Here is a 24,726-nt window from a genome sequence, read left to right as displayed (position 1 = left end):
GGCAAGGGTGTGGGGGGATGAGGGGATCAGTAATGTTGTGGGGGTGGGGCAATGTCTGTGGGGGCCAGGGGGAGGCATTATCCAGCCCGGGAGTGATATGGCAGGGGAGCCGCATTCTATCTTTTTTTTCCCTGTGCATGCGCAGTTGGAGGTGCCGATTGTAGCTGCAGGATTTTGGGTGCATTAAGCCCCGCCCACAGGTTTCTGCAGCGCGATTCGGAATTGCTGATACTTTTTCAGGCAGAGTGCGTATGGGGGCGCCTGAGAACGGGTCTAAAAGTCGGATCTGAAACACACCCTGTTTCAAGTCCGCCCAGCACTTAGAATCAAAATGGTAAAATAGGGCCCATTGCGGCTCAGTGCATAACACTGCTCAGATTTCCTCAATCTTTAATGTCAGGTGTTGACATTTATGACCCAATTACATGAGTCATTGGGTGCAAAGGAAACTCTGACCTATGTTTTAACAACTATAACATTTTTGTTCTGGTAATAGTTTGCCGCCTGTTTTATTGCTAGTTTGTACATTATGTTCTATTTTATTTGAGTAATATGCACTTTCAAAACTGCATTGCAACTAGCAAATATTATGCCTGGAATAGTTGTACTTCTGTGGATTTTCTAGCAATTTAACAAGTTCATTTCAGGGACCCGCCATCTTGCATCTTCTTTTCATCCTGCATATTAATCTTGTTTTACATTAAGTTAATTAATTATACTTTATGTAAAACAGCTAAACTGGATTGCATTGACTCTTAAATTATGCCTCTGAGAATATAATACTTGTTAAATGCGACAGTCTGTTGTGTATGAAAAATGCATATTCAGTAGCTGTGTTTAATTATTAAATGGAGGTGTGTTTTAATCATATTGCGTGTGCTCTCATCTATGTTTTTTTAATATATGAATAATTTGCTAATAATTTCAGTTAGGAAAAGACAATTATTATTTTTAAATTATGGATAACACATAAATATTGAAACTTGGAATAACAGAAATTTCTGGAATATTCAGCAGGTCAGGCAGCATCATAGAATCCCTACAGAGCAGAAGGAGGCCATTCGGCCCATCGAGCCTGCGCCGACAACAATCCCACCAAGGCCCATCCCCGTACACCACATATTTACCCTGCTAGTCCCCCTGACACTAAGGGCCAATTTAACATGGCTGATCAACCTAACCCGCAGATCTTTGGAGTTTGGGAGGGAATTGGAGCACTAGAAGGAAACCCACACAGAACGTACAAACTCCACACAGAACAGTCACCCAAGGCCGGAATTGAACCCGGGTCTCTGATGCTGTGAGGCAGCAGTGCAAGCCACTGTGGAGAGAGAAACAAGGTTAATGTTCCAGGGCTGAAGAAGCGTTATCAAACATTGAAACATTGGTCTAGATTCTGTCGGGCCATTGATTCAGATAACCCACTGGGAAACCTTATCAGTCTCTGTAGGGGAGGCCTGATGGAATCAAATTTCTTTCAGGCATTTAAATGGCCACCGCTGAGCCTTCCCTGAGATTGAGGTTCCTGGCAACTAATTCACGCCCCCAAGAACTGCCATCCAATCCAAGGCTAGAAGCTCCTTAAAACACCAATGCCGTCGGGAAGCGGTGGCAGTTAGTGTCACTGCACCCAACAAAGGTGACACTGGTCATCATGGGACCCCAGACCAAAGGTAGTGAGGGCACAATAGGGGGTCACAGGATGGAAGGTCACAGGAGAGGGGTAGCAGGAGGGTCAGAGGTAAGGGCAGGAGCAACACCCCCCTCCCTGATGCCGGATCCATTGATCAGGCAGCGTGTACCTGACAGGGTTTGCTGAACGGTCTTTGGAAGGTGTGAAATGCAGTGCAGCCCCCGTTTAATCCCAGAGTGGTCACAAAATTGCAGTGGGCTCAGGGTTAATGGGTGTCAATTGGCTCATTAATGAGCCTAATTGACATCCCACCACTGGCAGTGGGGAATCTGTATCATCCCTTCTCCTCCCCAATATAACTGGTACAGGTTTTTACCCCCTGCTGCAAGATTGGCCTGGGTCTCCACCTATAATTAAATGGGCTCTGCTGTCCTGGTTCCACCGCAATAAACTCTAATATATTCAGCCCATTAACTCTGTTTCCCCATTCACACATGTTGCCTGACCTGCTGAGTGTTTCCAGCATTTTCCACTTTTATTTCAGATTTTCAGTATCCACAATATTTTTTCACTTGAAACTTGTAATGTTTGTTCTTAGACCAATGTAGGGCCGTTAAACTCAGTGTCCTGATCAGTACCTTGTCCTCCAGCCAACATCACAGAAGCAGATTCTCCCTGTTCACTGGTTTAAATGGGAGGTTGCTGAGCATGGGTTGACTGCCTTGTTTCCTGCATTGTGGCAGTGATTGCATTGTCAATGAGTGCAGTGTCAGCCCTGGCTCAGATGGGAACACAATTACAAGGTTCCAGGTTTGAGTTGCACTCTCGGCTTGAGCATCAAGATCAAGGCTGACCCTCTGGCGCACTACTCAGAAGACACTGCACCATTGGAGGTGTTGTCTTTCAGATGAGATGTTAATCTGAGGCCCCTTCCACCTGCTCACAGGGATGTAAAAGATCCCATTAGCAATATTCTGAAGAAGAATAGGGGAGTTGTGCTGGTCAATATTTATCCCTCAATCAACATCACCAAAAGAGATTATCAGGTCATTATCACATTGTCCTTTTTGATAATTTGCTGAATGCAAGTTAGCTGCTGTGTTTCCTACATTACAACAATTATAACACTTCAGAAAGAACTTCATTGGTTGTAAAGAGACATCTGGTGGTTGTCAAAAGTGTGATATAAATGTAGTCTTTTCTTTCAACAGTACTTCAATGCACTTTTGGATGTCCTGTGGTCAATAGAGGCACTGTGGGTAGCTGGTGCAAGACACATGATGGGGGTAGGAATTGGTAGTGGAGGAGGCCTGGCTTCTGAATTGCAGGCAGGCCAGCTTCATCCCTGAATTATACAGGGCTGTCGCAGTCAGATATGGATCGTTATTAAAATACAGTTCACTTATGACAAAGACACTCGTAGCTTTTTCCCAGGCATGTTTAAGTGCGGCATGGTACACAGTGGTTAGCACTGCTGCCTCAGTGCCAGGGACCTGGGTTTGATTCCCAGCTTGGGTCACTGTCTGTGTGGCGTGTGCATGTTCTCCCTGTGTCTGCATGGGTTTCCTCCAGTTTCCTCCCACAGTCCAAAAGATGTGTTGGTTAGGTGTATTGGCCATGCTAAATTCTCCCTCAGTGTACCCGAACAGGCGTCAGAATGTGGCGGCTAGGGGATTTTCACAGTAACTTCATTGAGGTGTTAATGTAAGCATACTTGTGACAATAATAAATAAAACTTTAAAAAAGTCCCTCTGTAAGCAAGAGTGCAGGTGACTGCGACACTGAGGGGAGGGGGTGAGGGACAGGTTCTTCCTTCAGGAGGGTTAGTTATCATGCTACCTAACTGTGCAACACCAGTGTTTGTGGTATCACTATCTCCAGTATACCATCAGCTTTGTGGGCCCATCATATCTGAGAGACGCCCGTCTCTTTATATGGCACTCATATATCACAATTTTGGTATATCGCCACTTTGATACACCACATATTCCTGCTCAATGGAGAAACTATTTGGCACAGCACTCTGACACATCACATCCTCTCCTACAATACTATTCTGAATCATACATGTTTAGTCATGCTCACCGTTACATATCTATCATGCTGTGATACTATTCACATCGCTGATCGCAGGCAACTGAAAAGTCCTGGCATCAAGGAGTACCAGAATTCGGAATTTTCTTGTGTGAATTGATGGGTTCTTTGACTGTCGGAAGTGAATTTAAAACTTAACAAAAGTAGAGCTGGAGTTTGTATGTTTTGCCACACTCCAGATAAATCGTCATTATGCCCAAGGCTTGGGACTGCTGTGTCCCATTCGAATATACATTACTGTATTCAGAGTCAATAATAATTAAGAATTAAAAGGTCAAGCCGTCAGGCGAGATTGAACAGGTAGGGCTCTTTGCTCTAGAAAAGAGAAGGCTGAAGTACATAATAAAATATTTAAGCTTGTGAAGCAGTTTGACGGGGTACACGTTGAGAAGTTGTTTCCACGTATGGTTGAGATCAAAACTAAGGGCCATGATTTATTAGTGACTCAAAGATAGTCACTAATAAATCATACAGAATGCAGGAGAAATGTATTTACCCAGCGAGTGGGTAGAATGTGGAGCTTGTCACCACATGGAATAATTGAGACAAATAGATTTGATGAATTTAAGGGGAAGCTAGAGAAACACACAAAGGTGAAAGATATAAAAGATTATCTTGCTCTGGATAGATGGAGAGGGATGGGAGGAGGCTTGTGTGGAGCACAGATCAATTGAGGGTGGGAGGGGACTACCAATTATCCAAAACCTGAACTCAGCAGGGCCATCTGAACTCAATGCTCTTAGGCGCAGGTAAGTTATGTTGAAATGTCAGGCTATTTAAATCCCTACCTTTTAAAACTTGAAAACAAAACTGACTACTTGTGCCAGTGAGAAGAAAATAAAAATCAGTTGAATTTGGAGGAAGTGTCTTCGATGGGCCCAAGGGGGCCCTAAAGGATGATTCCCCTCGACCTTTCCTGGCACCAGCTCACGCAGTTAATGCTGCATGGCTTGGTCTCTGTTGTGGACAGAATACTGATGGTGGTGGGAAAAGATTTAAATGGCCATTAATGGGCCACTTAAGAATCTTAATAGTCTCAAGGGTGAGCTTGAGGGTCTGACACCTTCCCCATGCCCCATTGACATGTAAAATCCAGCAGGCAGATCACTTGCTGGATTTTACATGTCACCACCCCCACCTACAAATCCACTGACAGAGAAATCTAGTCCCTTGTGTTTACATTAAATCTGGTTTCCCTTTCCTGGCGGCTGAGTAGTAGATTCAGGCCTTCCAAAATCTGACAGAAACAAGTGTCAAAAACAACTTTGCAGAAATACGTCCGCTGTCATTTTGCTGAAGGCACATGAAGACCAAAAGGTTTGTGCAGTGAAAGCACAAGGGTGAGAACATCGCTTTGCAGTTCACTGCATCAAAATAGCATTATTTGTTTCATCACACACTCACCTTTTCAGAGTTTAAAAAAATTGTGATATAATCATAGCGTATTTTTTTACCTAACAGCTAGACTAGTATACCTACACCAGTTATCTCACAACACCAGGTTAAAGTCCAACAGATTTATTTGGAATCACGAGCTTTGGAGTGCTGCTCCTTCATCAGGTGAGTGGAGAGCTAGGTTTCACAAACACGGCATATATAGACAGAGACACAATTACAAGATAATGGTTGGAATGCGAGTCTTTACAGGTACAGACAGTGCAAGTGGAGAGAGGGATTATCACAGGTTAAAGAGGTGTGAATTGTCTCAAGCCTGGACAGTTAGCAGGATTTTGCAAGCCCAAGCCCAATGGTGGGGGTTACATGTAGTGTGACATGAACCCAAGATCCCGGTTGAGACCATCGTCATGTGTGCGGAACTTGGCTATCAGTTTCTCCTCGGTGATTCTGCGTTGTCGTGTGTCTTGAAGGCCGCCTTGGAGGAAACAGCCACCTTGAAAAGACTCACATTCCAACCATTATCTTACATTGTGTCTTTGTCTATATATGCTGTATTTGTGAAACCTACCTCTCCACTCACCTGATGAAGGAACAGTGCTCCGAAAGCTCGTGATTCCAAAAAGTCCTGCTGGACTTTAACCTGGTGTTGTGAGACTTCTTACTATGCCCAGCCCAGTCCAACACCGGCATCTCCACACCAGATGGACTGCAGTGGTTCGCCGCCACCTTCCTGAAGATCAATTAGGGACAGACAACAAATCCTGGCCTTGCCAATGAAGTTCACACCCCATGAAAACACTTGAGTTGGTATAGTACTAGAAGTGCTTTATGAAACAGTGTTCTACTTAAGCTACATCAGTCTTAAAACAATCTCATAGATCAGCCATCCAAACAACCTGTGATGGAGATTGAACAATTTGAAATGGGGATATTTTCCGATTCATCCAAATTCCTAAATCAGCAAGGTTATGTGGTGAACCATCGTTGGTTCCCACTGGATAGTACTGAGCCAGGGTCTGGCCAGTACTACAAGGATGTACATATGTTACTGTTGGGTTGTGCTATTGTTGCTGTTGGGGTTAGGGTGGGGTTGTTACACCTTTGTACTGTAGTGTTGTGGCACATCCCAGTCGGGCTCCGCCTCCTGGGAGAGGAATAAAAGTCCCTGCTCTGGCCGGGACCCCTTCAGTCTGGGATAGTGTATATAATTACTGGCTGCTTCATTACAGTAAATAAAAACCTTTCATTTACCGAGCATCAGGCCTCGTGTTTGAGTAGCGCATCAATTTTATTTACTGTCGTTAAACTCTCGTCGAAGAAAAAAAAAAGAGAGAGTATGGAGCAAATCCTGAAGCCGGAACGCCTTACACTAGATCCACCTGCGGTGGGCGCTTCTAACACCTTCGACCACTGGCTGAAGTGTTTCGATGACTACCTGGCAGCCTCCGCAGCGGTCACCACAGATGATGACAGACTCCGGGTCCTCCATGCGAGGGTAAGCGACACTGTCTACCTCGCGATCCGTGCGGCCACCAATTATACTAAGGCCCTCGAGCTTCTGAAGAAGCGCTATATCAAACCACCCAATGAAATACACGCTCGTTACCTCCTAGCCACTCGACGACGGCAGTCTGGCGAAACGATGGAGGAATATGCGAACGAGCTCCTACAGCTAGCCAGGGGCTGTAACTGCAAAGCTGTGTCGGCTGAGCAGAGTATGAACGACCTCGCCCGAGATGCATTTGTGGCGGGGGTCGGATCGTCGTACATTCGACTTAAACTGTTGGAGAAGGGTAACCTTGATCTTACCCAGGCCATCGAGCTAGCGGAGATGCTCGAGACGGCCTCCAAAAGCTTAGTATTATATCCGGAGGACCATGTGGAGACAACGTGGCAGGAGCAGTCGCCAATCCCTCCTCGTCCCTCGGGTTCGAAATGCTGCGTAATGGCGTGCTCACACACGGGCCAGACGACGGCAGCAGCCCCGGGCGGCCCGCGGTGCTACTTCTGTGGGGGAGCGAAGCATACTCGGCAACGGTGTCCCGCTAAAGCTGTGTTGTGCACCACATGCGGTAAGAAAGGGCACTATTCGAAAGTGTGCCGATCTAAACCCAGGAACGGCAGTGCGGCCTGCGATTCTTCAGAGCTCGGGTCTTCGTCGTCGAAGTCATCGAGGGGTTCGTCCACGTGCGAGGCCAGGACGACGCCATTACGGTCGACAGAGTCGGAGGTGTGTGACCACCAGGGGTCGCTGAGTTTGGCGCCCTCACCCACGTGCGACTCATGGGAGCGGCCATGTTGGTCGACACTGACCGCGAACGACCAGCAGGGGTCCTCCTCATTGATTTCAGCTGCCTGCAGTGGCGCTCATGAACCAACGGTGGCGTCGATCATCCTGGACCAGGCCAAGCCTCATAGACTTGACAAATCTATGATGAATATCCAGGTAAATGACCACGTGATTTATTGTCTGTTTGACAGCGGGAGCACTGAGAGCTTTATCCACCCAGACACTGTGAAGCGTTGTGGACTCCAGATTCAACCTGCCAAACAGACAATCTCTATGGCATCAAGGTCCCGGTCTGTTGCCGTGCTGGGGAGTTGCGTGGTAACTTTGAAGGTGCAAGGTACAGTTTACGAGCGTTTCAAGCTCCTCGTGTTGCCGTATCTTTGCGCGCCAATACTTCTCGGACTAAACTTCATGGTCCACTTGAGGAGTGTAATCCTACAGTATGGTGGGCCACTCCCTTCACTGGCAGTGGGAAAACAGCAGCAGCCTCCAAATTGCCCAACGCGCCCCGCCTGCAGCCTCTCGACGCTGAAGATCACCACACCCTCCTTGTTCCAGAATCTTGTGCCAGGCTGCAAGCCCATCGTGACTAAAAGTAGGCGTTACAGCGCTGAGGATCGGATCTTCATTAGATCTGAGGTTCAGCGGCTCCTCAAAGAAAGGATCATACAACCCAGCGCTAGTCCGTGGAGGGCGCAGGTCATGGTGGTCAAGAGCGGGAACAAACCCCGGATGGTCATTGACTATAGTCAGACCATTAACCGATATACGCAGCTGGATGCGTATCCCCTCCCGCGCATATCTGATATGGTCAATCAGATTGCGCAGTACCGGGTGTTCTCCACCATAGACCTCAGGTCTGCCTACCACCAACTCCCCATTCGCCCAGAGGACCGACAATACACGGCTTTTGAGGCGGATGGTTGCTTGTATCACTTTCTCAGGGTTCCCTTTGGTGTCACCAATGGGGTCTCGGTCTTCCAGCGTGCTATGGACCGAATGGTGGACCAGAACGGGCTGCGGGCTACCTTCCCGTACCTGGATAATGTCACCATCTGCGGCCATGACCAGCAGGACCACGACACGAATCTCCTGAACTTCCTACGCACTGCATCTCGCCTGAACTTGACCTACAACAGGGAGAAGTGTGTGTTTCGTACGCGCCGTTTAGCCATCCTAGGATACGTGGTGGAAAACGGGGTCATTGGCCCTGATCCAGACCGTATGCGCCCCCTTTCTGAACTTCCCTTGCCTGCTAGTGCAAAAGCACTGAGAAGGTGCTTAGGCTTCTTCTCTTATTATGCGCAGTGGGTTCCCAACTACGCGGACAAAGCCCGTCCGCTCATTAAGTCCACGACTTTTCCCCTAACACCAGAGGCCCGATTGGCCTTCGATAAATTGAAAGCCGACATCGCGAAAGCTACGATGCACGCTGTTGACGAGTCCATCCCCTTTCAGGTGGAGAGCGATGCATCTGATTTCGCCCTGGCCGCCACACTTAACCAGGCGGGCAGGCCCGTCGCATTTTTTTCCCGCACCCTCCAAGGCCCCGAAATTCGGCATTCGGCGGTGGAAAAGGAGGCCCAGGCCATTGTGGAGGCCGTTAGGCACTGGCGCCATTACTTGGTGGGAAAACGGTTCACCCTGATCACGGACCAGCGGTCCGTGGCGTTCATGTTTAACAACACGCAGAGGGGCAAGATCAAGAATGACAAGATCTTGCGGTGGAGAATTGAACTCTCCACCTATAACTACGACATCATGTACCGTCCAGGGAAACTCAATGAGCCCTCGGATGCCCTCTCGCGTGGAACATGCGCCAGTATAGAGGAGGACCGTTTGCAGGCCCTCCATAATGACCTATGCCATCCTGGGGTCACTCGGCTCTACCACTTTACAAAAGCCCGCAACCTGCCTTACTCGGTGGAGGACGTCAGGTCAGTAACAAGAAGCTGTCGGGTTTGCGCGGAGTGCAAACCGCACTTTTACCGACCTGACCGGGCACATTTAGTCAAGGCCACTCGTCCCTTCGAGAGACTGAGTGTCGATTTTAAGGGCCCCCTTCCCTCAACAGATCGGAATGTGTACTTCCTTAATATCATTGACGAGTACTCTCGGTTCCCTTTTGTTGTTCCCTGCTCTGATACATCCGCTGCCACGGTTATCAAGGCATTTCGTGATCTCTTTACCCTGTTCGGGTACCCCGGCTACATCCATAGCAATAGGGGCTCGTCGTTCATTAGCGATGACTTGAGGCAATTCCTGCTCTCATACGGGATTGCCTCTAGTAGGACCACGAGCTACAACCCTAGGGGTAACGGACAGGTGGAACGTGAGAATGCTACAGTCTGGAAGGCTGTCTTACTGGCGTTGAAGTCAAAAGGTCTTCCAGTCTCCCGTTGGCAAGAGGTGCTCCCTGATGCGCTCCATTCTATTCGCTCCCTCCTGTGTACGGCAACCAATGCTACTCCGCACGAGAGGATGTTCTCATTCCCTCGGAAGTCTTCCTCTGGGACCTCATTACCATCTTGGTTGACGTACTCAGGACCCGTCCTCCTGCGGCGACATGTAAGGGCCCGCAAGTCCGACCCGTTGGTCGAACAGGTCCATCTCCTCCACGCCAACCCTCAGTATGCCTATGTGGCATACCCTGACGGGCGAGAGGACACGGTCTCGATCCGAGACCTGGCACCAGCAGGGGACGTAGCAACTCCTGTCGCTCCCATACCCCCTGTTACAAACCCTTTAACTCTTGTTTCTTCCCCGGACACGGCGCGGGCAGCATCGGGACCACTGCTTAACCCTTTTACTCCCATGTACAGCTTGCCTGAGCCCAGAAGATGGTCGCCACTGCAGGGCGTGTCAGGACCCCATGGACTACCGTCACCTCAGGGTCAACCGGCCTGTGAGTCCGTGGAAGAACAGCTGGACGCTGCCTTGGGGAGGACGCCACCGCAAGTGCCTACTCCGGTGTCACCGCCGGTATTGAGGAGGTCACAACGACGGTGCGGTCCCCCTGACCGTCTGAACTTATAGACTGCTGACACTTTATTCTGTTTTTGTACCCCGCCGGCCTTTGTTCTCAAAGGAGGGGTGAATGTGGTGAACCATCGTTGGTTCCCACTGGATAGTACTGAGCCAGGGGCTGGCCAGTACTACAAGGATGTACATATGCTACTGTTGGGTTGTGCTATTGTTGCTGTTGGGGTTAGGGTGGGGTTGTTACACCTTTGTACTGTAGTGTTGTGGCACATCCCAGTCGGGCTCCGCCTCCTGGGAGAGGTATAAAAGTCCCTGCTCTGGCCGGGACCCCTTCAGTCTGGGATAGTGTATATAATTTCTGGCTGCTTCATTACAGTAAATACAAGCCTTTCATTTACCGAGCATCAGGCCTCGTGTTTGAGTAGCGCATCAGGTTATAATATTGATCAATAATAAAACCAATGCTAAAGTTTGACCTACTACTCATACCAATGGATATAAATGCTTCACTGCTATATCTTGTACTATATGGGGCAGAAAATGTCAAGCTCCATGAAAACAGTTGATGGAAAATAATTCTACCTTTCTCTCCTCTTTCTGATTGTTGACAGTTTCCATTACCTGAGATTTTTTTTAAATCTGGTGAAGAAATTGCGAGTGCATTTGTTAAATGACCTGGAAAGACGATGGTTTAAATTTCTGATTTTTATTCAGATATTATTCAGCAGACTAATACAAGTCCACCAATTACTATTATTGAATCCGGAGCATTGTTACGGCTCAATATTTGGACATAATTTCCCAAAGGAGGAATATATAATTTCATGATATGTTGCTAAATACTAGGCCTAACAAGATTCCTCCCTTCCTCTAACCTTAAATAATGAAGTGACATTTGCAATTTTATTAACCAACTGGATAAATTTTGAATCAAGAGAGCTTTCGAAAATTATGACTAAATCATCTGCAATTTTGTAACCTGTGTTTTTTTTTCTTAATCCTTTAGGGTGGAGGATATCACATCCTACAGATTTGTCTTAAGCTCCATTATTTTCTCTATCATCATATTGTTAATCATAGAATAGAATCCTTACATTGCAGAAGGAGGCCATTTGGCCCATTGAGTCCACACTGACTCTCTGACAGAGCATCTTGCCCTCACCCATTCTCTGCCCTATTCCTGTAACCCAACACATTTATTACACTAATCTCCCTAACCTATACATCTTTGAACACTAAGGGGCAATTTAGCATGGCCAATCCACCTAATCCGCACATGTTTGGACTGTGGATGGAAAGCGGAGCACCGGGAGGAAACCCTCGCAGACACAGGGAGAACATGAAAACTCCACACAGACAGTGACCTAAAGCTGGAATTGAACCCGGGTCCCTGAAGTTTTTCTCCTTGACTTATTTTTAGGTTCCTTTGTACCACAAGCACTCATTTAACAAGTCTACCATTTCCTTATTGTCCATTATCATCTCTTCTATGTTAACCTTAAATTAGACCGTATTTTCCTTTACTCTTTTAATATATTTAGAAGATTTTATATTCTTTGCAATTTTTTTTTTGCGAATTTTCTTTTTGCACCCTATGACTTTCCTTGTATCCCTTTGTTGCTATTTACAACTCTGTCTGCCTGCTGGACTTTCACTTTTCCCTGCATTTGCAAATGCCTTTTCTTTCAGCTTGACAGTGATTAGCAAACAATGGTTGATTTATTTAACGGTTGAAATTGAAGACAAATGTCAAATGATCCCATTACATTACAGTGCCACGATTTACATTACATTGGTGAGCTATTAAGCAAATGTAATAGCAATGCAACTCTTGGGGAAGCAGCATATTTTATTAGCTAGTGTTCTGGGCTCTGCTAAAAGCAGTAGTGCTGTTTTTTTCAGCAATCGGGGGAAGGTCTATGGCCAGAACTATATATTATCATTCACAAATGCAACATTTAGACAACTCTATTTACACAGTAATATAAAAGCAAAATACTGAGGATGCTGGAAATCCAAAATCGAAGCAGAAAATGCTGGAAAAACTCAGCAGGTCTGGCAGCATCTGTGGGAAGTCTTCATGTTTTGAATTCCACTTGACTCTGACCCTAAAGAAGTCATACAGACTCAAATATTAACTTTTTCCACTCTCTACAGATGCTACCAGACCTGCTGAGTTTTTCCAGCATGTTCTGTTTCTATTGCATGTACATAGTTCCTTGATCATTATGATTGGTACTGTAGAATTATTTTCCACACCCTTGTAAACAGTGAAGTCTCAATAGCACCAAAGGCTCCAACGAAGAACTGCTTCTACTTCAGACAGCACAGTTATTCTAGCAATGTTGAAGATAAAAACTGCATTTAACTTCCAGACAACTAATTGTTTCCATAGCCTCAGAGCTGACATGGTGGTCAAGATACTGTATATTCTACAAATAACAACATCTTGTTCCTGTGATTCAATAAGTAACAAAACAAACTTGGTGAGCTTTCTGTCATAGTCAAAATAGAATCATAGAATCCCTACAGTGCAGAAGGAGCCATTTGGCCCATCGAGTTGGCACTGACCACAATCCCACCCAGGCCCTATCCCCATAATCCAATGCATTTACCCGAGCTAGTTCCCCTGACACTAAGGAGCAATTTAGCAACATCTTTGGATTGTGGAGGAAACTGGAGCACTGGAGGAAATCCATGCAGACGCGGGGAGAATGTGCAAGCTCCACACAGACAATGACCCAAGATGGAAGTCAAACCCGAGTCCCTGACGCTGTGAGGCAGCAGTGCCAACCACTGTGCCACCATAATGTTCCTAAGGCCCTCAGTGCAGTAGAATATAAAATATGATCAATGTCTGTTGCTGATTCATCCTGACTCCTGTCATGAATAATTTGTTCTGCCTCAGCCTTTTCTCTGTATGAGGTTTGAAACTGACGCAAATTGTAAGGATGGTCAAGTGAAAGACTGTGAAGCTTGCTTGGCAATCCAGATTGTAAACTACACTTCTCGATGCAAAAATCCGGTATAATCAGACATGTCGTTCTGCTCACAGCACAACCATGTTAAAGTGCACTTCAGATATCCATTGTTGTATAGCATTCAGGAGATATGTCAGACTTTCTAACAGAACTCTAAAGTGTTGCTAATTATTGTGTGGCTTTGCTCCCTATTCCGAAGGATGGATTTGTGTTTATAGACAACAAATGGATAACTTCCATATTGCAGCTTGATGGATATGGGAAGAGATAGGACCAGCTCCATAAAATGAGGCATTATCTGACCAACATTTAATTTAAAAATGGGTATCTGAAATATATCTTATGAGTTTTTTATTTCACTTCTGTGTCTCTGGAATGCTGTTAATATAATCATTTATTTATCTGAATTCATTGTAGGCCCATTAATTTAATTGGGATATTTGAAAACCTCCTGAACTGCCAAGAGGCAAAAGGAATGAAATGTTGCCTATTTGCATGTTGTAATAGAATGGCAGAATCAGCCTGAGGGACTGAATGGTCTATTCCTGTCCCTATATTCTGGCTGCTCTTTTTAATGATGTTCATGTCAGTGGTTCGGAAGTTCTGACATAGACACACTAAATTTGGTAAAAATTGATCAGAAATCCTGTCACCACAAAATATACAGTTGAATAATGGAAAAAGAATTCTTAGCATGTCAGTAGCTAATTTTCCCTGATAATGCATGACACTAAATTCTGCGCAGACAGATGGATGTTAACATAGTAACAGTAACATAGAAGCCATTTAAGGCAGGAGAAGACGTTTTGGCAATCTAACCACCTTTACGCAGTATTTCATTCACTTGTTTCTAATAAAGAACAAAGAGCAAAGAAAATTCCAGCACAGGAACAGGCCCTTCGGCCCTCTAAGCCTGCACCGACCATGCTGCCCGACTGAACTAAAACCCCCTACTCTTGCGGGGACCATATTCCTCCATTCCCATCCGATTCATGTATTTGTCAACACACCCCTTAAAAGTCACTATCGTATCTGCTTCCACTACCTCCCCCGGTAGCGAGTTCCAGGCACCCACCACCCTCTGTGTAAAAAACTTGCCTCATACATCTACATTAAATCTTGCCCCTCGCACCCTAATCCTACGCCCCCAAATAATTGACACTTCCACCCTGGGAAAAAGCTTCTGACTATTAACTTTGTCCATGCCCCTCATAATCTTGTAGACTTCTATCAGGTTGCCCCTCAACCTCCGTCATTCCAGTGAGAACAAACCAAGTTCCTCCAACCTCTCCTCATAGCTAATGCCCTCCACACCAGGCAACATCCTGATAAATCTTTTTTGTACCCTCTCCAAAGCCTCCACATCCTTCTGGTAGTGTGGCGACCAGAATTGAACACTATATTCCAAGTGCGGCCTAACTAAGTTTCTATAAAGCTGCAACATGATTTTCCAATTTTTAAACTCAATGCCCCAGCCAATGAAGACAAGCATGCCGTACACCTTCTTGACTACCTTCTCCACCTGTGTTGCCACTTTCAGTAACCTGTGCGCCTGTACACCCAGATCCCTCTGCCGATCAATATTCTTAAGGGTTCTGCCATTTACTGTATATTTCCTATCTGTATTAGACCTTCCAAAATGCATTACCTCACATTTGTCCAGATTAAACTCCATCTGCCATCTCTCCGCCCAAGTCTCCAACCGATCTATATCCTGCTGTATCTTCTGAAATGGCCGAGTGAGGGAACCATGGTTCACAAAAGAGGTGGAATGTCTTGTGAAAAGGAAGAGGGAAGCTTATGTAGGGATGAGGAAACAAGGTTCAGATGGCTCGATTGAGGGTTACAAGTTAGCAAGGAATGAGCTGAAAAAGGGGCTTAGGAGAGCTAGGAGGGGACATGAGAAGTCCTTGGCGGGTCGGATCAAGGAAAACCCCAAGGCTTTTTACTCTTATGTGAGGAATAAAAGAATGACCAGGGTGAGGTTAGGGCCGGTCAAGGACAGTAGTGGGAACTTGTGTATGGAGTCAGTAGAGATAGGCGAGGTGATGAATGAATACTTTTCTTCAGTGTTCACCAAGGAGAGGGGCCATGTTTTTGAGGAAGAGAAGGTGTTACAGGCTAATAGGCTGGAGGAAATAGATGTTCGGAGGGAGGATGTCTTGGCAGTTTTGAATAAACTGAAGGTCGATAAGTCCCCTGGGCCTGATGAAATGTATCCTAGGATTCTGTGGGAGGCAAGGGATGAGATTGCAGAGCCTTTGGCGTTGATCTTTGGGTCCTCGCTGTCCACGGGGATGGTGCCAGAGGACTGGAGAATGGCGAATGTTGTTCCTCTGTTTAAGAAAGGGAATAGAAATGACCCTGATAATTATAGACCGGTTAGTCTTACTTCGGTGGTTGGTAAATTGATGGAAAGGGTCCTTAGGGATGGGATTTACGACCATTTAGAAAGATGCGGATTAATCCGAGATAGTCAGCACGGATTCGTGAAGGGCAAGTCGTGCCTCACAAATTTGATAGAATTTTTTGAGGAGGTAACTAAGTGTGTTGATGAAGGTAGGGCAGTTGATGTCATATACATGGATTTTAGTAAGGCGTTTGATAAGGTCCCCCATGGTCGGCTTATGATGAAAGTGAGGAGGTGTGGGATAGAGGGAAAGTTGGCCGATTGGATAGGTAACTGGCTGTCTGACCGAAGACAGAGGGTGGTGGTCGATGGAAAATTTTCAGATTGGAGGCAGGTTGCTAGCGGTGTGCCGCAGGGATCAGTGCTTGGTCCTCTGCTCTTTGTGATTTTTATTAATGACTTAGAGGAGGGGGCTGAAGGGTGGATCAGTAAATTTGCTGATGACACCAAGATTGGTGGAGTAGTGGATGAGGTGGAGGGCTGTTGTAGGCTGCAAAGAGACATAGATAGGATGCAAAGCTGGGCTGAAAAATGGCAAATGGAGTTTAACCCGGATAAATGTGAGGTGATTCATTTTGGTAGGACTAATTTAAATATGGATTACAGGGTCAAAGGTAGGGTTCTGAAGACTGTGGAGGAACAGAGAGATCTTGGGGTCCATATCCACAGATCTCTAAAGGTTGCCACTCAAGTGGATAGAGCTGTGAAGAAGGCCTATAGTGTGTTAGCTTTTATTAACAGGGGGTTGGAGTTTAAGAGCCGTGGGGTTATGCTGCAACTGTACAGGACCTTGGTGAGACCACATTTGGAATATTGTGTGCAGTTCTGGTCACCTCACTATAAGAAGGATGTGGAAGCGCTGGAAAGAGTGCAGAGGAGATTTACCAGGATGCTGCCTGGTTTGGAGGGTAGGTCATATGAGGAAAGGTTGAGGGAGCTAGGGCTGTTCTCTCTGGAGCGGAGGAGGCTGAGGGGAGACTTAATAGAGGTGTATAAAATGATGAAGGGGATAGATAGAGTGAACGTTCAAAGACTATTTCCTCGGGTGGATGGAGCTATTACAAGGGGGTATAACTATAGGGTTCGTGGTGGGAGATACAGGACGGATATCAGAGGTAGGTTCTTTACGCAGAGAGTGGTTGGGGTGTGGAATGGACTGCCTGCAGTGATAGTGGAGTCAGACACTTTAGAAACATTTAAGCGGTTATTGGATAGGCACATGGAGCACACCAGGATGATAGGGAGTGGGATAGCTTGATCTTGGTTTCAGATAAAGCTCGGCACAACATCGTGGGCCGAAGGGCCTGTTCTGTGCTGTACTGTTCTATGTTCTATGGTCCTCATCGCTACCCGCAAATCCACCAACCTTTGTGTCGTCCGCAAACTTACTAATCAAACCAGGTACATTTTGCTCCAAATCATTTATATATATATTACAAATAGCAAAGGTCCCAGCACTGATCCCTGAGGAACGCCACTTGTCACAGTCCTCCATCTCGAAATGCACCCTTCCACTGCTACCCTCTGTCTTCTATGACCGATGATGTGGAGATGCCGGCGTTGGACTGGGGTAAGCACAGTAAGAAGTCTCACAACACCAGATTAAAGTCCAACAGGTTTATTTGGTAGCACAAGTCACTTGTGCTTGTGCTACTAAATAAAGCTGTTGGACTTTAACCTGGTGTTGTGAGACTTCTTACTGTTTTATGACCGAGCCAGTTCTGTATCCACCAGCTCACCTCTGATCCCATGCGATTTCACCTTCTGCACCAGTCTGCCATGAGGGACCTTTTCAAAGGCCTTACTGAAGTCCATGTAGACAACATCCACTGCCCTACATTCATCAATCATCTTCGTCACTTCCTCGAAAAACTCAATCAAGTTAGTGAGACACGACCTCCCCTTCACAAAACCATGTTGCCTCTCGTGAATACGTCCACTTATTTCCAAATGGGAGTAAATCTTGTCTCGAAGAATCCTCTCCAATAATTTCCCTACCACTGACATAAGGCTCACCAGCCTGTAATTACCTGGATTATTCTTGCTACCCTTCTTAAACAAAGGAACAACATTGGCTATTCTCCCCTGTAGCCAGTGAGGATACAAAGATTTCTCTTAAGGCCCCAGCAATTTCCTCCTTTGCCTCTCTCAGTAGTCTGGAGTATATCCCATCAGCCCCTGGGGACTTGTCTACCTTAATGTTTCTCAAGAACCCCAATATCTCCTCCTTTTTGATCTCAACATGACTCAAACTGTCTACACACCCTTTCCTAGACGTATCATCCACCAAGTCCTTCTCTTTGGTGAATACTGATGCAAAGTGCTCATTTAATACCTCGCCCATTTCCTCTGGTTCCATGCATAGATTCCCTCCCCTGTCCCTGAGTGGGCCAACCCTCTCCCTGGCTACCCTCTTGCTCTTTATATATGTATAAAAAGCCTTGGGATTTTCCTTAATCCTGCTGGATTAATCCCTTAATCTCTTAACCCTTAATCACTCTCATTTGTTGTAAAGAGTCTGTCATTTCAGACACAACTTGCTCACCAAACATTCCATTATTTAAACTGGTTAAATGACTTCCTAACAATTTGAGAAGTATTAAGGAACCTTATTACAGTGACACATGACTGACATTCCTGAAGTCGTATGTTTCAATATTATGGGCAGCGGGATTTTCCAGTCCCGCTGAAGTCAATGGAGTTTTGAATGGCTCGCTACATTTTCCGGCCCAGCTCTCACTGCGTTGAGCTGCAAACTTCCGTCCATGTGTTCCATTTCATATATAGATTATGAATGAGGGCACCAAATCTATTTTTGTCCAGATAAAATGTCACCTTGGGTCACTTAGTTTTACCCCACTTGATCAAAGCTATTCCACAAAAACCGCTTCCTTAAAAGTCTTGGGCTGGAATGGTACGGTGTGATTTTCCCTTCCCGCTGCAGTGAACGGAGGTTTGACTGGGCGCTGCTGCGGGAGCATTGTGTGAATGACTGGAAAGGTTGCGGCCTTATTATTCCTGTATGATTTGCCAATAAACAGGCAAGGCCTGTGCACTCCATGTTGTCCTTCAATTATAACAATTTTTAAAAAGTCATTAATTCTACCCTCTTTTAGGTCCCTTTTTTCATTATTTCCTCAGTGCATTCAGTATCTAGCAGCTATTAGAAAGTGTGAACCCATCCCATCTCCAGAAAACCTAACCAAGACTGCGAACCCACATTGTAAATAATCAGGCCCAAAACATGACATCCTGTTACTCTGTGGTATAACATATTTAATACCACTGCGTTGTGCAGCAGACAGTCCTTCGAGTTCATAATTTGAAGAAGACTCAATATTTTTCTATAAACTTAAAACTCACCAAGACCTATCCTTGGATGGAAAATAAGATTTTACGAATAAGGATTTTAGGAGGGAATTGATAGAATTATTTAGAGGTGATATCGAACGACACCCAAAAATGGGCAAGGAGATTAACCCACATTGGTTCATTGTACTGCTGGCGCATGTTAAATTGTGCTTTAAAAAGATAGCTGCAGTCAGCGAGCTCAACGTGTGTGTACATTGGCTTCATGCATCAGCGTGACTGGCCAGCGATATTTCAAAGCAGCCTGCGTGTCTTTTAATGAATGTGCATGGTGATTGCAAGAATTGATGTGATTTTTTTTTCAATAGTGAATCTAGGCTGTGATGCTTTGAGGAATGGCTGAACATGGCAGAGAGTGGGCACCAAGGTTTTTGGATAGTATACTGGTGGCCTTACTGTGGGAGGTGGAAAGGAGGAGAAACATCTTTGTGGGATAGGAGGTCCACCAGCCATATGGTCAGGAGGGAGTGGGAAGAGTTAGTGGCAGACATTAATGCCAGGAGTTTTGCCCCAAGAACATGGGTGCATTGCAAAGAAGATGTTTAACAATCTCAAACATGCTGTTAAGGTGAAGACTGATGATGAGGGTAGCTGCATACTTAATCTCCCTCTTGTCCCACCACCCCCTGATCAGATAACATTTTCTGAATTACAAGTTTCAGATGATGTGAGCATGCAATTCGTATTTTCTCCTCTTTCCTCATCACAACTCAGCCCAAGTTCCTTTATAGATACCAAGAACTGGAACCATCCCAGTCAGAGGAAGAAGAGGATGGATACAGTGAAGATGACGAGATACTGTCTCCTAATTTTACACTTATGACCACCAGATACTGACACTATATGTAATTTAGAGACCAGCATAGAGTAGGGATCTGCAGATGGTTTGACACCAGGAGTAAATCATTCAGCGCGAGGACAGGAGAAAGAATAGGGAGGATGCAAGATCACCGCTAGTTCACTGCAGACGATGAGGGCTTTGATGGGTCTGGCCACTGAAGAAGGTTAATGAGTATGTAAAATCAAATGTTTGTTGCCAGCACTCAATGTCAAGAAGAATGGAAGAGTTCAGTATCAACTTGACACAAGGTTGAGCAAAACATGAAGTCGCCCCTCCCAACATGAATGAGCGGTCACTTCCAGCAGCATTGTGGAATTCACCGTGATGCAGAGTCTGATGGTTGATGTCAAAGATTGCATTGCCACACAAATAGGTTCCAGTACAGCACAAACAACTAATGTCAATCGTCTGAATGCTTCACTGGAAGGTCAGAATGTTGCCTTGCAAGCTGAGACTGCTGCCATTGTGACTCTGAATACCTTTATCAAAGGGGCTTTCAGGATGTCACTGTAGTCCATCAATCTGTCTGCCAATAAATCAGTATCATTGATGAGGCAGCTCCTCGGAATAGTGGCAGTGGCTTGATGGAGCACAAACCTGTCATCCATTTGCAGAATTTCAGTATTTGTGTTTCTATTGCAGTCAATCTGCCAGTGCCCTCGCTGTTCCCCATCAGCCAGCCAGACCTGACTGCTGCAGGCCAGACCGAGATAGTACAGCCAGAATTTGGGTCCTCTTGGCACAAAGCAGCTTGAGGTCGCTGTCTAACGTCATCTGCAGTCTTCCCTATTGAAGCCTTAGCAATCTTCTAGCACCTAACCTGCAGCCAGTGGGGAAACAAACGTTTTCCAGGAGTACTGGGGCAAAGGATATACAGCACCTGAACACGATTCAAACTTTAGTCAAATATAGCAATGTTCCAAAAACAAGTACAATTGCACCAACAACCAGTGTGAATACACTAAGAAATAATCCAGCAATGAATCTGTAGGTGGGTCATGATCCCTTTAAATAGCACAGATTTGAAAGAAGTGGCAGGGGGTGGAGCCTTCAGTCCATTTTAAGTCATGCTCTGCTGTGCCAGGTTAAGGCAGGGAATTGGTTGTTCTGCTGCGTTGGGTATTGATCAAAATATGAAGTTTGGAAATGGCAGTGATGGTGTCAAATTTGTGTTAAACACTGATAGACATCTAATTTACCTGCTCTTCATGCTGCGAATAGTCATTTGATGTGCATGCACAAACCCCTTTTACTAGGATGGAATTCTGTCCATTTCCCATTAAAGGTCAGTTCATGTTTCTCCGACCCCAACTTTGAGTGTTAGATGACCGCAGTGTGCCTTAAAAAGTGGTACTACACAGCCAAATTTAGACCCATTGAATTTCTACGCAAATTCTTGCCTATATTGGAAATTATTAGGAAGAGTATATCTCAAATCCTGAGGCATTTAAAACAGCTTGTTAATATTAAAATCTAAGTAAAATTAAGATCTTCAGTCTGTTTATATGTTTTCTGAAAACAAGCGTACAAAGTGAGTTAAATCAGGATGGTTTGCTGTATGATTACAGCAGCAGAGGATGAGGTGGGCATGTTTGATGAAGGCTTACCTTTAGTTCAGATGGGAAATCTTCCTTTTTCACCAGACCGGTGGCAGCTGCAATGCTCCCAGCTCCATCCACTGTCTTCTGAGCCACAGCTGAGACCCCAGTGATAACTGCGCCACCCACCAACGAGGCCTGCTCCTTTGTCTTCTCAGCGACTAAAAAGCAAGCATCAGTATACTTTGACTCCTATTCAAAGGAGACTTTACTTATTTCAATTCCTTCTTTTCAATGCCACTTTTCAAGTCAATTTAAAATTAAATGCTTAAATTGAATCAATACCTTTTGTGGGATTTAAATAAAATAATCCTCTAACCGTTTCTTGAATGCAAGCCCGGATTCACTGTGGAGTGTTTGATTTTAATGTAAGTTAACTTCAGTGTGGAGAAAATTAGAATTAATGTATGAATGCAGGAATATTTTAAACAAATTGTCTGACCTTCTATTGTGAAGTGCTATCATTTTTAACTGGAAAGTTCTACCCTTGAACACCATGCAGTGCGAATACACAAAAGATAGGGTTGTGATTGTGCACATCTGTATCAATTTCAGAATTACATGGTCCACAGCTTGAACAGTCTAACGTGGTCAATATGACATCTTTCAACTGTTTCAAAAACACTGTGAATGTAATTATTATTATGGTGAGATGGTCGTCATCCAGATCTTTCAATTGGGGTTTGAGTATAGCAATTTTGTATCTAGAATTTCAGGAAAAGTTGCTTCCTTACATCAGTAAAATTCAGCAGTTGGTCAGTACACTGAGTGCAATTATGTTGTCCCATAATTATCCAAAAATATCATGTCCTCTTCCTTCCAAAAAAAACCCCCACTTACGATTTAATCAAACAATTTTGTTTTCCTTTTCGCTTTTCTTTCAGTCACTCTGACCACAAACAACTGCACGCTGGTCCAAGCAGCAGACATAAGATATAGAACACATTGTAGCATTGTGTTTATTTTTAATAAGAATGTAGAATGTACATGAAAGAAAACTCATATCCCTTTAGAGATAGAACTTGGTGCACCATTCAGGATGTTTTTATTTGCTATATTCGAAACATTATGTCAGTGCAATTTCTGCATAGTCTTTTTAGATTGTAGTCATACTGTTACTTTTATGATTCTATGCAGCAAAGTCATGGAGTCAATTCTAATTCTGTGGTGCATGAAAGTAGGAGAAATAAAATTCCAGGTGACAAAAGGCACCACTTTTCAATTTGCAGGAGGCATTATAACTCTGGACTCGGGGTGCATAGAAATGTTCAGCCTAAAATTGCAACTCAGCCATGAAGCATCCTGAAAACATTTTTTTCATTATTATCAACAATTTATTCCTGATTTTATATTTCCACTTGCTTTTGGTGTGATTGCCAATTATGGACATCATTGTATGTTTGTAGGTCTGTACCCTGAATTGGCCAGATTACCACCTTAGCAGCATCCTTCCCCGCCACATAAGTACCTAGAGTCATAGAGATTTACAGCATGGAAACAGGCCTTTCGGCTCAACTTATCCATGCCACCCTTTTTTTTAAACCCCAAAGCTAGACCAAATTGCCCGCATTTGGCCCATATCCCTCTATATCCATCTTACCCATGTAACTGCCTACATGCTTTTTAAAAGACAAAATTGTTCCCGCCTCTACAACAGCCTCTAGCAGCTTGTTCCAGACACTCACCACCCTCTGTGTGAAAAAATTGCCCCTCTGGACACTTTTGTATCTCTCCCCTCTCACCTTAAACCTATGCCCTCTAGTTTTAGACAGCCCTACCTTTGGGAAAAGATATTGACTATCTAGCTGATCTATGTCCCTCATTATTTTATAGACCTCTATAAGATCACCCCTCAGCCCTCTACGCTCCAGAGAAAAAAGTCCCAGTCTATCCAGCCTCTCCTTATAACTCAAACCATCAAGTCCCAGTAGCATCCTAGTAATTTTTTTCTGCACTCTTTCTAGTTTAATATTATCCTTTCTATAATAGGGTGACCAGAACTGTAAACAGTATTCCAAGTGTGGCCTTACCAATGTCTTGTACAACTTCAACAAGATGGCCCAACTCCTGTATTCAATGTTCTAACCAATGAAACCAAGCATGCTGAATGCCTTCTTCACCATTCTGTCCACCTGTGACTCCACTTTCAAGGAGCTATGAACATGTACCCTTAGATCTCCTTGTTCTGTAACTCTCCCCAATGCCCTACTATTAACTGAGTAAGTCCTGTCCTGATTCAATCTACCAAAATGCATCATCTCGCATTTATCTAAATTAAACTCCATCTGCCATTCATCAGCCCACTGGCCCAATTGATCAAGATCCCATTGCAATCCGAGATAACTTTCTTTGCTGTCCACTATGCCACCAATCTTGGTGTCATCTGCTAACTTACTAGCCATGCCTCCTATATTCTCATCCAAATCATTTATATAAATGACAAATAACAGTGGACCCAGCACTGATCCCTGAGGCACACTGCTGGTCGCAAGCCTCCAGTTTGAAAGACAACCCTCTACAACCACCCTCTGGCTTCTGTCATCAAGCCAATTTTGTATCCATTTAGCTACCTCACCCTGGATCCCGTATCATTTAACCTCATGCAACAACCGCTGTACCTTGTCAAAGACCTTAGCAAGTACTTAAATGGAAATGTTTAATATATAATTATCGTACTACAACCATTTGAGCACACAATGGGCCTTATTTTACCATTGCATCGCGCCCATTTTCGGGTGCGAAAACATGGTAAAGTCGGGTGTGAGGCCATTAACGTGATCCGTGCCCGCGTCCGTGCAGATGACCACTTTACTGAGACCCGGGAATGGCCGTAATCCGATTTGTGTCTGAAACAGGTGCAACGGCGATTTAAATGCATTTGCATGCATTTAAATTGAATTAATGAACTGCCCGCCCAACTTTCTCAGCATTTCCCCCTTTACCACCGCATTCACCGATCTGGAATCGGGCCGAAATGGACCTGCTGAATTAAAGTCTGAATCGGGTGCTCCAGCTGCTGAAGAGGCGAGTTCAGTGCTTCCAACGGCTCTCTGACTCAGATCAGTGGTGGGAAGGAGGAAGGAGGAAGGAGGCGGGTCAGAGCATTCCCTGTGGGGGGAGGGAGGGGTGG

The 24,726-nt window shown here is 45.0% G+C and overlaps 1 protein-coding gene across 1 annotated transcript in view; it reads right to left on the bottom strand.

Moving 5' to 3' along the window:
* sncb (synuclein, beta) overlaps positions 1-24,726 on the bottom strand; it is a 90,408-nt gene that overhangs the window by 62,524 nt on the left and 3,158 nt on the right. The window contains exon 4 of the mRNA XM_078231608.1: positions 21,606-21,757. Coding sequence (XP_078087734.1) covers positions 21,606-21,757 — 152 coding nt within the window. The remainder of the gene's footprint in view (positions 1-21,605; positions 21,758-24,726) is intronic.

This window comes from Mustelus asterias, chromosome 16 (assembly GCF_964213995.1).
Source record: "Mustelus asterias chromosome 16, sMusAst1.hap1.1, whole genome shotgun sequence".
NCBI classification, from domain to species: domain Eukaryota; kingdom Metazoa; phylum Chordata; class Chondrichthyes; order Carcharhiniformes; family Triakidae; genus Mustelus; species Mustelus asterias.
The sequence above is the reverse complement of the archived record's forward strand: the minus strand, read 5'-3'. Positions and strand labels throughout refer to the sequence as shown.